Source organism: Macaca nemestrina, chromosome 6 (genome assembly GCF_043159975.1).
Source record: "Macaca nemestrina isolate mMacNem1 chromosome 6, mMacNem.hap1, whole genome shotgun sequence".
In the NCBI taxonomy this organism is placed as follows: Eukaryota; Metazoa; Chordata; class Mammalia; order Primates; family Cercopithecidae; genus Macaca; species Macaca nemestrina.
The window spans coordinates 18933345-18949895 of record NC_092130.1 but is presented as its reverse complement, the minus strand read 5'-3'; the positions used below and the strand labels follow the sequence as shown (position 1 = coordinate 18949895).

The 16551-nt window shown below is 37.0% G+C and overlaps 1 protein-coding gene across 3 annotated transcripts in view; it reads right to left on the bottom strand.

Annotated features, from left to right (window-relative positions):
- The window catches only part of LOC105480797 (gamma-aminobutyric acid type A receptor subunit beta2), a 276867-nt gene that overhangs the window by 176831 nt on the left and 83485 nt on the right, over positions 1-16551 (bottom strand). For all 3 annotated transcript variants that reach the window (XM_011739964.3, XM_011739966.3, XM_011739965.3), the window contains exon 5: positions 9894-10114. In XM_011739964.3, coding sequence (XP_011738266.1) covers positions 9894-10114 — 221 coding nt within the window. The remainder of the gene's footprint in view (positions 1-9893; positions 10115-16551) is intronic.

Below are 16551 nucleotides of genomic sequence, written 5' to 3'. Positions count from 1 at the left end.
GGAGTCTCCAACCATTGCTCTTTCCTGCAGCAATCCCCTCCACAACTTTGGTTTCAGTGCTGCCACAGCCGACTTTCATTCCACTGAAATCGACAGATGTGAGAACAACTACGGACCCGTGTAGCCAACAGTCAAGGAGATCCACTGGCTACCAGAAAAATGATGGGTCAGAAATATTTTAGTAAAAAAAGAAAAGAGACAAACTTGCTTTTCCTCTTTAAGTGTTTTTTATTTAAAAATCTAGTAAAAGATTGCAACAAAATGAGCCCTGGATTATGTCCTAGGGTTGCTGAATACAAGTCTCTCCATTTCTAAGGCTGAAGAATGATGCATTTCTGATCCTGCTATTGTTGACTTGGATTTAAATGATTATCTAACATCACTCAGACAAGGACGATTCCAAGTAACTAAATAACTGCAGCAGTAGCAGTAGCAACAATAATAACAAGCCCTGGGCTAAGAGTTAGGAGTTTGGGATTCTGCTCTGTGGTTTGCCTTTGTCTCTAGGATGTTAGACACAATTACTTCCCACTCTGAACCTCCCTTTTCCTTGCTATAAAAAAAAAGGAAGTGAACTTGAATATATCAGAAATTAATTCTAAATATATTTATTTTTAATCTTATAGGACAATTATGGAGAAGATCTTTTTTAAAAAAGTAATTGCAACTCGTTAAAGAGGTTGCATTCTGTAACAGTTCATCATATGCATTTTTTTCACATACAGGTAGAGACAGGTGCTTTGAAGACTGGGAAAATTTAGACAATAGGTTCTCACATTCTGGCCAGAAGGACTTATATTCTTAATGAAATCTCTTTTGTTCTGCTTGACAAAATATAGTCACTCAATATCTCTATGAAAATGAATTAGGAAATCCAAGTTAAAAATTGATATATTAAAGTTTGATAAAATATATTTCAGTGTGAGATGACTACTCAGTCATCCTGTGGTAAAACTTTCAGGGTAGAGGAAGACGATAACATTAATAAAATCCTGCCTGTCTAAATTCATTACAGACTAACATTATCCTTTGCCATTTCCCAATGACAGAACATACAAAGCAGGAGGTGGTTGAATTACCTTCTGCTTCCTGCTGAATCTTTCTTTAAGAATGTGAACATTTAATCAGAAGTGACAAGTTTCTGATCTAATGTTCCACATGGGAGGTGTGTACTCATGTGAAATTAAGGCCTCCTCCCTTATGCAAAAAGACAAAAAATGATTTTTAGATGGGTCAGCTACAACTGAGAACATAAGAAAGGCATTCCTTCCATAAGAACTGTCCTAATAAAATTGGTAGGAGTATATACCCTGAGCTACTTCATCAACTAATGAGACTACAAATTACAACCGTACAACTACAAGATTATAAATGTGTCACAAATAATTTTGCCTATTTCTCATTAAAATACGAAGTAAATTTTAAATAATAGTCCTGCATTTGGCAGCCACAACCAAATATTTCAGCTTATGTCAAAACCATAAGCCATATCCTATATTGGATCAAGAAATATATTTTAAATGTCCTATCATGGTTGAAGAATGATGGTGAGGAGGGTTTTATTGACGTGACAAACATGCTTACTACACATTCATTGTTAATTTTAAAAGATACAGAATTGTATATATAAGATGAATGTTTTCATAATAAACTATATATATATACTTTTTTATTTTTTATTTTTATTTTATTTTTTTTTTTTTTTGAGACGGAGTCTCACGCTGTTGCCCAGGCTGGAGTACAGTGGCGCGATCTCGGCTCACTGCAAGCTCCGCCTCCTGGGTTCACGCCATTCTCCTGCCTCAGCCTCCTGAGTAGCTGGGACTACAGGCGCCCACCACCGCGCCCGGCTAATTTTTTGTATTTTTAGTAGAGACGGGGTTTCACTGTGGTCTCGATCTCCTGACCTTGTGATCCGCCCGCCTCGGCCTCCCAAAGTGCTGGGATTACAGGCTTGAGCCACCGCGCCCGGCCATATATACTTTTTTAAAAGAAAAATACTTGAAAGGCATATACAGCAAGACCAAGGTGGTGGTTATTTCTGTGTGGTAGGATTGGAGTAATTTTATTTTCATAAGAACTATATTTTCTAAATAGTCAATAAGAAACATGTATTATTTCATGATTCAACAAGTATTTTACTGTGTTTGTTGAAGAGTTTTCAACGTGATAAAGTATGATGTAATATTAATGACTTGGCATAAATAAATAGAGCCAATTTAGATTTAGATTCTAAGTTTAAATGAAAATGCGCACTGTTATGCTCACAAAAAGATGACATCAATTGATAATTCAAGTTGACTGCTCTTTTGTGTACCTGAATGTTATGATGTTTTCGATTGCTTAATAAATCAGGGTTTTCTTCAAGGAGATAAATAGTTTCTTGAGCAATTGAAATATTTTAAATACTGTTTTATGCATAATGAGATGGAAGTGCTAAAAGGATATGTCATACGCTAGCAAAGTCACAGAATTAATGGGCTTTGGGGAGCTAGAATAAACATTTAGCAATCATTTAAATGAGTGATCAGAAGAATCATTAATTTTGGACAAGAATGCAGGTCTTCTGATTTCTTGTCCATTGTAATTATTCATTAGTTTTTGAAACCCAATAAATATCCTATTTTAAGTGAATAATAGTCTGAATTATATCTATGTGACCTTCTTTACGATGAGCATGTCAACACCAGATTAAATCTGATTTTTACCTGCTTGAGCTTCAGCTGAGTTCGCTGATAGAATTCTGCTTCCTATTTAATATTTGAGTGATGGGCTCCACAGAAGCCCAAATCCCAGCATTATGCAAAATACCTCAAGTATACAAACCTGCACTTGTACCTCCTGAACCTAAAATAATTATTTTAAAAAAATTCCAGGCCAAGCACAGAGGCTCAGACCTGCAATCCTAGCACTTTGGGAGGCCAAGGCAGGTGGATGGCTTGAGCCCAGGAGTTCAAGAACAGCCTGAGCAACAAGGAGAAACCCCACCTCTACAAAAATGATACAAGAAATACCCAAGTGTGATGGCACGTGCCTGTAGGTCCAGCTACTCAGGAGGCTGAGGTGGGAGAATTACTTGCACCTGGGAAGCGGAGGTTGCTGCAAGTCGAGATTGCATTACTGTGCTTTAGCCTGGGTGACAGAGTGAGACACTGTCTCACACTCACACAAAAATTCTATATTTTCTATATCATTTTTCTTTAAACTATTCTGAAAATGATCTAATTGGGCCAATGTTATTTTGGAATAGAGTATATTTCAGTCTGCTTTAAATATCTGCTTTTTAAATTGATAGGATTTTTTCTGCCTAGTCAACCGGAACGTCTTTTGTTATCACGTCTACAGCTAACCCACTCCCAAGAAAACATTCTTCTTCACATCTAGCCATATCTCTTGATGGAAATCTCTAAATAGTTTGGTAAATTACAGGATGTATTTAATTTTATAATCGGATTGTCCTGAGTTATCAACAGTGACCAAGAGTGAAGGTGAGTGGTATATTGTGAATGTCTGTGTCCCACAAATTCATGAGTTGAACCTAATTTCCAATGTAATGGTAGTGGGAGGTAGAGCCTTTGGGGAAATGATTAGGTCCTGAGGGGAGGCTCTAACAGGATTGGTGCCCATAGTTTGTTCTGCCGCTTTCACCTGGTGAGGACACAGTGAGAAGGTATCATCTATGAATAAGGAAACAGGACCTCATCAGACACCAAATCTGCTAGTGACTTCATTTTGCACTTCCCAGGCTGCAGAACTGTGAGAAATAAGTTTCTGCTGTTTACAAAGCCTCCCAGTTTATGGTATTTTATTATAGCAGCCCAAATCAGCTAAGACAGTGAGAATTTTGTATTCAAGGCTTTCAATATTCTTTGATCACAAACTGCCATTTTAAGTCTTTTTTTAGAAAAAAGCACTTGGCCAAGCATAGTGGCTCATGCCTGTAATCCTAGCACATTGGGAGGTCGAGGTGGGCAGATCATTTGATGTCAGGAGTTGAAGACCTGCCTGGCCAACATGTTGAAACCCCGTCTCTACTAAAAATACAAATAATTAGCCAGATGTGGCAGCGAGCACCTGTAATCCTAGTTACTCAGGAGGCTGGGGCAGGAAAATTGCTTGAACATGGGAGGCAGAGGTTGCACTGAGCCGAGATTGCACCACTGCTCTCCAGCCTTGGAGACAGAGTGAGATTCACACACAAAAAAATAATAATAAAAATAAAAAAAATAAGCACTATTTATAACTTAATTATTCCTGAAGCTCTTCAAATAAAGTTGAGAAAACGGAAGAGTGATAAGACATGATGAGACGAAAAGGAGAGACTGGGTTTAGGGAGAACCATACAACACGTTATTAAATGAAAATTATTGAAGGCATGCTACAACTGAGGCACCTGGCTTGGGGATTGGGGGTCTTATTTAAGAGTTGTCATCACCTGGGTCCCATGCCAGGCATCTAATTTCCTTACTCGTGATCTCAAGCTGTCAAATGCAATGGCTGGAGGTACCTGGCTCCACTATAAGTTTGTGTCCTCAACACTGTTTGACAGTCCTTTGAATTTTCTTCAGCAGTTTTCTTTGCATTCTAGGCATGCCTGGCCTAGGCCTTTCCCATTCCTTTCAATGTGCTTGCTCAGTCCCACTCTTTTTATTCTACACAAAGAAACTAGTGTCTTACTTCACAGAACAATGAAAAGATAACTAGGGTAAAATTATATAATTTCCCATCCATGCTTCCATTTATTTATTAAATATTAAGAGGTACTGAGCACTTACTATCCACCAGTTACTGTGCTACTCCAACTATATGATTTCATTTTTTATTCTCATAGATTATACATTAATTTACATTGATTAATCATTGACTCAAATAATGACTGGGTAGTGAAAATATTGATAGCATCTAATTCACCCATCTTCCTATGAATGACGACAATAAAACCTGGAAATATGCTTAAGGTTCAATGAGAAGCCACTGACAAAAGTCCAAATTAAAACCCAACTTCCATTATCATTATTCTTTGTTAAGGAAATTGGTTGGATTCCCCATTTGGGTCCATTTATCTATCTGCATAGCATTAGAAATCTGTTCTCAGAGCCCCTGGAATGATTTTCATACTGAAAAGCAGTGGAATAACTAGGGTATGCTGCAATCCTGTGCTTTTAGAGATGGGAAAACAGAGATCCAATCAGAATGAAAACGGTTAGAACTTAGTCCATAAAAAAGGGTCCATATTTCTAAATCCTCATCTCATCTCCTGAAATCCCCAAGACCACTGTACCTTAATGCAAGTTTGTTGAGCAGCTGGTGTGCATGCTTAAATTTCTTGCTCACCAAGCACAAAATATGAGCATGAGCAGACTTAGAGTTCATGTTGTGCGCCATCAGAAGCAGTGGGCATGCTTCTGCAGAATGAAAATTTGACAAGAGTGGTAGCAAGGTTCTGGTTGAAGAGCTTTGAGCACCGCTCTCTGGATAATGGCTTAGCCTGGCTATCCGTGATCATGGATCATGGATCTCACCCACTGAGCCACACATCCTCTGAGATGAGACGACCCCCTCTTCTGACACAGGTACTAAAAGGATGTGTTCATAGAAGATTTGCTACACATGAGAGATGGGAACTATCATCCCATGACTGCAGACCTTGTAAATGTTGAGTGGTATTTCCCAGATAATAGAACCAAAGGTCCCGAGGCCTCTGAAACATGAAATTTTGTTCTCCATTTTTTTTGTGTTTTGAGACAGGGTATGGCTCTGTCATCCAGGCTGGAGTGCAGTGGTATAAATACGCTCATTGCAACATCCACCTCCTGGGCTCAAGCCATCCTCCCACCTCAGCCTCCTCCAGAGAGGCAGGCACTACAGGCACATGCCACCATGCCCAGCTAATTTTTATATGTTTTGTAGAGACAGAGTTTTGCTATTTTGCCCAGGCTGGTCCTGAACTCCTGAGGTCAAGCAATCTGCCCACCTCAGCCTCCCAAAGTGCTGACATTGCAGGCATGGGCCACCATGCCCAGCCCCAAATTTTATTATGAAAACATTCAAACAGACAAGTTGAAAAAACAACACAATGAACACTTACATACCTACCATTAAATTCAATAAGCATTGATATTTTGCAATACTGCTTTCTCTATCTTTATTATGTTTTAATATCTGAAGATTTCACTGAAGAAAATCCTATGAAAGAAGCTTACTCAGATGGTGTAAATGACGGTCCTTCCTTTAACCTTCCCCACCAATCTTCATTTGTCTTAATGGGAAAGAAGTTTAAGCCCTTAAATTTTGCCTTAAACTCACAAGACATTTAGCTTACAGGCTTAGTTCTACCCAATTTCTTGGTCACTGCCTTGATATTTAAAGTTTTTCCTGTGCCAGCTTCCCATATCCAGGTCTACGTGGTTGCCCTTCAACACATCTTACCCAGACTAGTAAACTTTACCAGTGCCAAATTCTTTACAAAGATCTTGCCTGTGCCTCAGAAATCCTAACAGCAAAATTCCCTACTAAACTGGAACCGGTGTGAACCACAAGACTGAATAATGCACCTTTCACAGAAGACTCAGGCAGGTTGTTCACTAGGGCCTTATTTTTATCAATCCAGAATAAAGCCTGTACTTATGGACTAATAAAAGTTGTTTCCATCTAAACACTGTTTTATCTTTTTTGTTCCCTGTATGCTCTCAGGTGATTCCTACTATTCTTTATTTCCATCTTGCCAGTACCTAAGAAGTAGGACAGAATAGTGAAGATCAACATCTTTGCCTTCAGATAACTAAGCTCTTCTGCATAGCAGCTGTGTAATTTTGTCAGCAACTTTCTTCATTTCTTCATGTAAGATGGAGAAAATGATGGTACCCATTTTGCAGGGCTAAAGTTAATATTAATAAAATAATATATGCAAAGTTCTGTGTAACTTTTTTACAAAGTTCTGTGTAACAGTGACAAGTACATGCTAAGTCTCTTAATGAGTACTAGCTACCGATACTAATATTATTAATATTATTACTATTTTAAGTGTCGTTTCAATGCAGCCCTATGGAATACAGACACAAAATAAACTTCTTACTACATTATCAGCAATAGAAAATTACTGGCTGGGGGTGGGTAAGTAGCAGGAGGGGCTAAGTATTGTAGAATCAACTGTAACAATAGAATAATATATTTTAGCACTATATAAAATAGAGCTAGAAATTAAATAGAAAAATAGCTAACTTTAACTGAATTCCTTTTACTTATCTATTGCAAATGAACCTCCTTGAGTTGAGAAAGATCTGATATGCATTAAATTTCTCTCTAAGGAACAAATTGTTCTACTATTTGCCCATTAAAACTGGAATGGGACATCTATATATTTCTGATGAATGTTCTTATTAATCTCCCCTTCACAATTAACAATACAGCTGAGAGAACAATCACCATTCATGAGTCCTCTCCTTGGGGAAGCGTTAATTCTATGCATGTTAGACGTGTTCAGGAGCCTGCATATTTTTTTATAGCCTTTGATGGAAGTGGGAATGGGAGAATGATGATTTCCCAATGTCATGAGTTAAAGGTACAGCAATAGTGTCCAGGTGATCTTAATGATAAGAATAACTTGTCATCAGTTTTGTTTGATTAATGACTTAATGATATAAAGAACCAATTCATCATCTATAATATTGATTTACCCTTTTTCCCTCTCAATTCTTTTTTTTTTTTTTTTTTTTTTTTGAGACGGAGTCTCACTCTGTCGCCCAGACTGGAGTGCAGTGGCGCGATCTCGGCTCACTGCAAGCTCCTCCTCCCGGGTTCACGCCATTCTCCTGCTTCAGCCTCTCGAGTATCTGGGACTACAGACCCCTGCCACCACGCCTGGCTAATTTTTTTGTATTTTTAGTAGAGACGGGGTTTCACCGTGTTAGTCAGGATGGTCTCAATCTCCTGACCTTGTGATCCGCCCGCTTCGGCCTCCCAAAGTTCTGGGAAATACAGGCGTGAGCCACCGTGCCTGGCCCCCTTTTCCTCTCGATTCTAAAGGCATTCTGATTGTTGATTTTCCTGTCCACTCAACTTTGCCTACATGCATTTATGAATTCATCCTCAACCTTTACTGCATTGCTATTTACAGTGTAGGTGCTTAGTGCTTAGTCAGTATTGGGTATACAAAGGAGAATATGACACGTCCTGTGCCCTAAAAATAGGTATTCTGGAGAAACAGGAAGAGCCCAGGGTGATTTTTGCATTATTCTTGTGAAGATGAAGTGATATGATGGACAAAATGCATCCAGCTCTGGGTCTGCTCTGGGTAACTTATCATTTCTAAGTCTCCTGCCTTCTTCTAGATTCTTACCTCCCTCCATGCTTAACTTTTTAAAAATGTTAAACTACAACCTTCTTTCATTCCCTGTTCTCCACTGCACACATGGTCACCCTCTCATCAAGGCCTCTCTGATAACGGTATGTTTTGTAGTTGATTCCAAGTAATAATTTTAGTATCATGTATCTGCTGAACACAATTCTTTCCATTAGTACTTTCGAAGTCCACCACTTCAGTAGAATCTTTTCAAACTTTACCAGTCAACTTACATTCTCTCTCTATTTCCTTCTTTTCTGAGGCATGTATGTGAGCAGTGCCTGTATCTAACTCATTTCTCTACCACCAGTGCTTGCCACGGAGTACAAATGTGCTCTCGTTCTGCCTTTCTCATCCCTCCCTCCCTTGAAGGCCAAATGCCTTTTTCTCTACAAATGTCATAAACAAAAGAGCTGAATCTTAGGATCTGAGATGATGTACCAGTCAGGAGTACTGAATATAGCAGAAAATAAAAATGAGATAGAATAGACAAGAAATATGTGGGATTGGAGGCATCCCGTTGAGGGCTCTGGCTCTGAACTTGGAACAGGGTTCATGTACCCTCTCCAGAGATTACTTTCTTTGCAATCTTTGGCAAATTGCATCAGCCTCTGTTTCTTCATTTGAAAATAAAGACAATAGCAGTTCCTAATGTATGAGGTTGTTGTAAGGGTTTACTAGAATAACGCATGAAAGCACTTAGCTCAATGTCTGACCCATAGCAAGGGTTCAATAAATGAATATTAATGTTATTATTATCACCATTATGAGAAGGTAACCACATATTCATGTAACACAGAATAAATTATGCAACTGAAAATCTGAGTTTAGAATTTCTTCCACTCTAATGAAGAGAATTCTTTATATTATAGTGTTTTCAGAAAAAGTTGTATTTTTTCCTTTTTTTTTCTAGAAAACCATCTTTTAATATGAAAACATGCTTTCAGTACAGAATAAACTTTAAAAGAAAAGCGATCTTATTCTACAAATTATCCTCACCCAAATATCAGAGTATCACAAGTATCTCCTGACATAGAGGGATATTTGAGTATAAATTTCCTATCAATAAACATGAGATGACTACTTTATTTATTTGCAAGTCTGATTGCTCCTTGGAAGGTAAGAGGTCACAATAAGCTTTCTCATCATCAGAGGGGCATGATCCCGTTCAGGCAGCTCAGAAGCAATTTCTAAAACACAGCGTCTCCCACATTCAAACAATTATTTGGCATTCACCATGTTTTTTGCATTTTAAAGAAGCCCTGTGTCTCAGCTATTTTGATATTGTTTATCCCTACTCCTTAAAGAAAGCAGCTTTAGGATCAGCAGCTGATATTGGAAGATAATTCAGAAAAGCGCAGTCTTAGTTGGAGTTAAGTCCCTTTGTAAGCATGCTACCTTAAGCTCTTGAATGTCTAGTGGATAGGAGGCTTAGCTGTTTCTTAGTAGAACTGAAGAAAGAGTAAGGAAAATAGCACAATACTTCCATCCAATGAAAAGTGACAGCTATTTTGTTCAGCAAAAGTTATATTTTGAATTGGGGACAACAGACCTGAGTCCATAAAGGACGGTGCCATCAGGATGCAGGCGGATCATGCGGTTCTTAACAGTCACTCCGTGCACAAATGACTTCTTATCGTTCAGGAAATAGGTATCAGGCACCCAGAGCTGGTCTGCCACTCTGTTGTCCAGAGTCAAGTTTAAAGGTATTACATTATAGGACAGCCTCTTATCTCTCCAGGCTTGTTGAAAGTACATTGTCAAGGTATAATCCTGTAAATGTGAGAAAAAAACATGGTTAGTTTACACCCAAACAGATCTGGGGGATAAGCAAACATCTCCGTATTAATAAGAAAATAAATTTATTTTTAATTTTGTTTTATTTTTTTGATACAGGGTCTCACTCTGTCACCCAGGCTGGACTGCACTGGTGCGATCTTGGCTTAATGCAGCCTCCCTCTCCTGGGTTCAAGCAATTCTCCTGCCTCAGCCTCCCAAGTAGCTGAGATTACAGGTGTGTGCCACCACGCCCAGCTATTTTTTTGTGTTTTTAGTAGAGACAGGATTTCACCATGTTGGACAGGCTGGTCTCGAACTCTTGACCTCAGGTGATCTGGCCACCCCAACCTCCCAAAATGCTGGGATTACAGGCATAAGCCACCACATCTGGCCAAGAAAACAAATTTATATATGTATGTGTGTGTGTGTGTATGTGTGTGTGTGTGTGTGTGTGTGTATGGCCACACAGTACAAACATATACTATTCACATATATAGGCAAATACTAATTTATTAAACCCATTCTTACCCAGTACCTGGCATGGGCCAGGCACAGTGGTGGGCACTATGAATACAGAAGTGAAGAGAATATATTCACATGAAATTTATGATATATTTCCAAGGAAGAAAGATATTAAGGAATAATTACCTAATGATTAATTTGTGCTTTCCAAAGTGGAGTACACAGGACTCTTTTAGGTGAGATATAAACACAATTTTAAAAATAGTTATGTATTTGTTTCTACGTGTACTAACAAAATCAACTAGCACATCCAAACCTAAGAATTCATCAATTCATTCTTCCATTCATTCATTCATTAAATATATAATTTGTATACAGTAGTTGACAGGAACCATTGAGGTGCTGAGATGAAAGTGGTAAACAAGACAGATTAAATGCCTGCTCTCAGGGAATTTAAAAACAAAGCATAGATAGATCAACAGAATCATGTCAAATAATGCTACATTTTATGAAGCACATAAATCAAGGTGCAAAATATCTAACTAGAATGGTGACAAAAAGCTTTTCTTGGGAGTTGGTATTGTGCAGAGAGCAGAGAAGGAGCCCAAACCACTGGCTCTTAGGAAAAGAACATGCCAAGCAGAGGGGAATCTGTAGAGGCCCTACGATAAATAGACAGGCCTGGCATGTTTGAAGAATCAGTAAGACCTGCTCATTTGAGCCAGTGATACATAGGGAGAGTAGAAACACAGCAGTCAAGACAATTAGCCCCATGAAATTTTAGAAGGGTATGCTTATTTAAAATAGATTGTTACAAAGTGGGTAACTTATTATGGTAGTAATTGCGAGATTTGTAAGTGAGAATCCTAATCAGTCTAGTCTAATCAAGGTGGGCTTTCCAGAAAAGGTGACATGTACACTGAGCATAATGTAAGCTTCTCAGCTATCTAAACAAAATGAATTCAGTCAGTTTATCACGAGAATTTTAATCCCAACATTATGGACAAATAGGCTGGGCTATAACTTTTAGACACAGTGGGCTGGCTGCTGTAATGTGACCAGTGCTCTTGGAGTTCCAGTTCTACCATTTCTCAATTCTGTTTCTAGGAGGTAAATATACACAACTTCTTTTAGTTTCAGTTCCACTAAATATAAATGGGGCTTTTAACACACGCCTGATCTAATCAGAAGGTTATTATGAAAATTAAATGTACAACTCAAATGCAATTTGTAAACTACAAAAAGCTATATTCTATGAATGAAGCATTTATAAGTGACATATTTTATCCATTAGAAGCCTATGGGTATAATGTAATTGCTCTCTCACCCTCATCTGAATGACTAAGTGAAGGTCCAAATATTCATTTGAAAAGCATAATTACAATTCTATTTTAAAATCAGTTCACAATGCCCTACTTGACGGTTTTTAAAAAACTAGAGTCATGTATTAATTATCTCTGCAACCTGAGAGGCTAGAGCAGTGCCAAGGGCTCAAATAACGAGTGAATGAAAGATTATATGTCCAGTAAGCTATGCCTAGTGGATTTCTGTCCAAATCTGCATAGTTTTGTGTATAAGACACACACTTAAAATTCAGTAAAATCTTGCATTTTTCTAACGTTTGTTGAGATTTATACATCTTAATTTGGTTATATCATTTTGAAATATGACTCATATTATCTGCTCTAACACCAAACAGTTTTCATAGGAACAACGTAACTCATTGTAAAAAACATTTAAATATTTTCTGAGGCTTAGAAAACACACACATTTTGACCTTACTCAGAAATCAGGGTAGGACCTTCCAATTTTACAAACAAACTTCTATCCTAACAAAAGACATATTAATATCCTAAATGTGTATCAAATAGTTGTTGGTGAAATTTGCTTTAGTGGATTACTTTAGTTAGCATTCTGGACTGTTCTGCAGCACCGTGCTTTAGTGAAGAATTAGTTTGAAGATCTCTAGAGGAGCATGTTAGTTTATAATAAAAGCAAGATGAAGATTCATGGATTATATAACTAGAAAACAGAAAAAGGATCAGATACATATTTTTGTGTGTTCCTATGTTACAAATAACCTAAAAATAGGACATAAAAAATAAACCATGCAATTAAGACTGTGCTGGAAAGAATACATTTACTGATTTCCAATTCTTGAAATGGAAAAATAGACTATTATCACTACAAGAAGAGAAAGCTACTTACACTTCTTTCATAAGCCCTCTTGCAAGTTAGGAGAAATAATACTGTTTGGAAGGTGCTGAAGTTTATCAATCAGCTGAGATGTGTTTGGACACAGGACATTATCTTATCTTTTGAACTAAATAAATGGTAAGATTGTGAGACTCTGCATTACATGCTTACTTCTGTTATTTGTCAGCAAGGCAGTGCCTGCTAAAAAATGCTCCCAGACAGGCCCTGGTGATTCTGCAAACTGTCATATCAATTTTGATTTCATTTATTTTCAAATACACATCATGACACTGTCAAGAAAGGAAGAAGCTGCTGATTCTAACTCAGTGTTAGTGCACATAAAAAGAAAGCGTGGTCCTGTCTTCTGCCCTTTCCCCTAGGCTCCTAGTCACCCGAGATAAATCCTTTGTACTTTAATATTGCAAGGCTATCCTTCACATTTGACAACTCCACCTTTGGGAACTTGTTTCACAGTTGGTTTATTCACACTGAAAACCCCCAAATAAACCACTTCTGGGTGCTCCTTGATCCATGTCATCACCACCCGAGAAGGATTGATATAATTAAAACTAAAGCCAATTGATTTTCAATACCAAACAAGATAAAGTAAACCCATTGCAGGTAATTTCTCTGACGAATTACAACTAAAAATTCTGGAAGAAATAAAATCGCAACTACCTGATGACTATGCAAAGTGGAAAGACTGAGGAAATAATCAAAATGTGAGAAATACTACTATAAGAGTGAGTTTCTTGATTATTTTTCTTCTTCCTTTTGTACTCCTTAAAGTAGCGTACACACACACACACACACACACACACACACACACCCACAGCTAAAAGTATAAAGACCTCAATAAACAGAGAGAGATGTTTCTGGACTCACAGATTGAATATTGTTAAGATGTCGATACTCCCTAAATTGGCCTACAGATAAAATGCTATTTCGTTTCATCTTAAATGCTATTCATTTCATTTCAAATCCTATCAGGATTTTTTTGTAGATGTTGGCAAGGTGATTCCAAAAATTTAGACATATATATTTTATATAAAAAATACATATATATCTTTATATATATGAAAGAGAATAGCTAAAACAATTTTGAAAGGGAAAAAATGCTGGAAGACTCACGCAATCTGATATCAGGACTTACTATACTGATTTAAATACCTACTAATATTACAACAGTGTGCTAGCATTGGTAGAAACATAGGGTCTAAAACAGAAGAGTCTAGAAATAAATCCATGCACTAATATGTTCAATTGATTTCTGACAAAGGTTCAAAGACAGTAGACTGGAGAAAGCATAATCTTATTATATAACAAATAGTTTGGATCAAATGGAACATCCATATACAAGTAGACAAATGGATATGTAGATCTAAAAATTTGACCCATACTTCACATTGTATATAAAATTTAATTCCAGATGTGTCATCGATTTAAGTGTAAAGTGTAATACTATAAAACCTTAAGAGAAAAATGGAAGAAATTTTCTGACTTTCAGCAAAGACTTCTTAGATACAAACCTAAAAGTATAAGCAATAAAACAAAAAATGATAAATTGGACCTCAACAGAATTTAAACTTTTTTTTTCTTTAGGAATGACACTATTAAGGGAGTGAAAATGTAAACTACAGATTGGAAGAACATATTTTCAAATCACATATCTGACAAACAACTTATATCCATAAATATAAGCATATAATAATTCTGAAAATTCAAACAATCCAACAAAGATAAGCAAAAGATGTGAACAGACACTTAACCAAAGATACAAATACAGTAAATAAGCATATAAAATGATGCTCATCATCACTAGTCATTATGGAAACAAATTAAAAAACACAATGAGATCCTACCACACACTCGTTAAAGAAGTGCAAATAAAAACATCAAAAAACAACGGACAGTTCCGAGTGCTGGTGAGAAGGTACACCCAAAGTCTCATGCATTGCAAGCAGAAATACAAAACTATCAGCCACATGGGAAGCAGTTTGACAATTTATTATAATGTTAACATACATTTGACATAAAACCTAGCAATCCCACTCCTGTGTGCAATTGTTTACAGCAGATGCATTTTAATTGCCAGAAGTGGAAGGCATCTGAAAGCTCTTCAGCAGAGAGAGGGATAGACAAATTGCAAAGCATCCCTGAAACAGAATACTACTCAGCGAAAAAAAGGAGCCAACTTATTGATATAAGCAATGTCATTAATGGTTTTCAAATACAGAAAGCTAAGTGAAAGAAGCCAGATTCAAAGGGATACATATTGTATCATTCCATTTGTATGACATGAAAAAGGTGAAACTATAGGGATGAAGAACAGATGAACTGTCCCCTGGGATTCAAGATGGGGGAGCAGTAGACCTCAAAGGGCAAGCATGAGAGAATCATTTTGGGTAACAGAACTGTTCTGCTTCTCAATAGCAGTGGTGGTATTAGCATTTTAGGCATTTTTCAAAACTCAGAACTGTATACCAAAGTGAGTGCATTTTTCTGTATATAAATAAAAAAATAAATGTTTAAACTGCTTTCAAAAAAGCATAGTCTCTGGGATCAGACACACCTAGGTCCATATCCCAGTATGTTTATGTTCCTCTGATGTGACCTTGAAGGAAGCCTTTCAAATCTCTGAGCCTGTTTCCAAGCCAAAAGAACAACTATAGCTAATTAACACAGGAACTGGGGGAAACAAAAGCTGTCTGACATCTGGAGGGAATAAAAAAGGTAGAGTTATGCTATAAGTTAAGTCTCCTTCATGAATACACAGGGACACAGGGCTCCACCAGGACAGTCTGGCAGGGCCACCCAAAATGGTTATAGGCTCTCAATTCCCAAATTGTACAACAGTGCACTTAGAGTAGGTGGTTTCCAAGGCCATTTCTGCAGATGAAATAATTCCATTCTAGAAAATCCTCTGCTGACCTTATATTTAAACTCATGTTGTCATTTAAAAATCTTCTATATGTCTAAACACTTTTCGTTTTTGCTTTTATTATCTTTATAATTTGTTTTCTATTGCCAAGATTTAAACTTTTCCTGTCTCTCTGGCTCAGTGTCTAAAAAATACAGACTGTAAAAAAACGTGTCTGTGTTTCTTATCTTTTTTAAGTTTATTGTTTTGTAAAGTGCCTATTCATCCTCATTGAACATTTTTTTATTTGGACATTTACTTCTTGTTATAGGATATTTGAATATGCACACACATACATATGTATCATATGTTATTGCCTTTTAAATTTCTTTTAACTTTATAGTTTGAAACAAAAATGATATATAGAGTTTCTGCATAGTTTTTACATAGCTTCCTCTAAAACTAACATTTTGCAAAGCCATAAAGTAATATAAAACCAGGAAATTGACCTATATAATAATATTAACTACAGACCTTATTAGACTATCTTTCATATCAATAATGCCCTTTTTCTGTTCAAGGATCCAACCCAAGAATCACCTTACACTTAACACTTATGGTTCTTAACCTTCAACCTGTGACAGTTCCTCAATGTTTCCATGTCTTTGATGAGGTTAATGCTTTTGAAGAGTAGCAGTCAGGTTTTTTGGTGTTGTTCTTGAATGTCTTTCAGTTTGGATTTGTTTGATGTGTGCTTATGATTAGATTGAGATTTTACCATTTGGGTCAGTGTATCACCTAAGCAATGTTGTATCCATCATATAAAGTGTACGCATAAAGTGTACATAATGTCAAAATGACATTCTGGAAAACTCCTGGTCATCTTAATCTTGAATAGTTGGTTAAGGTAGCA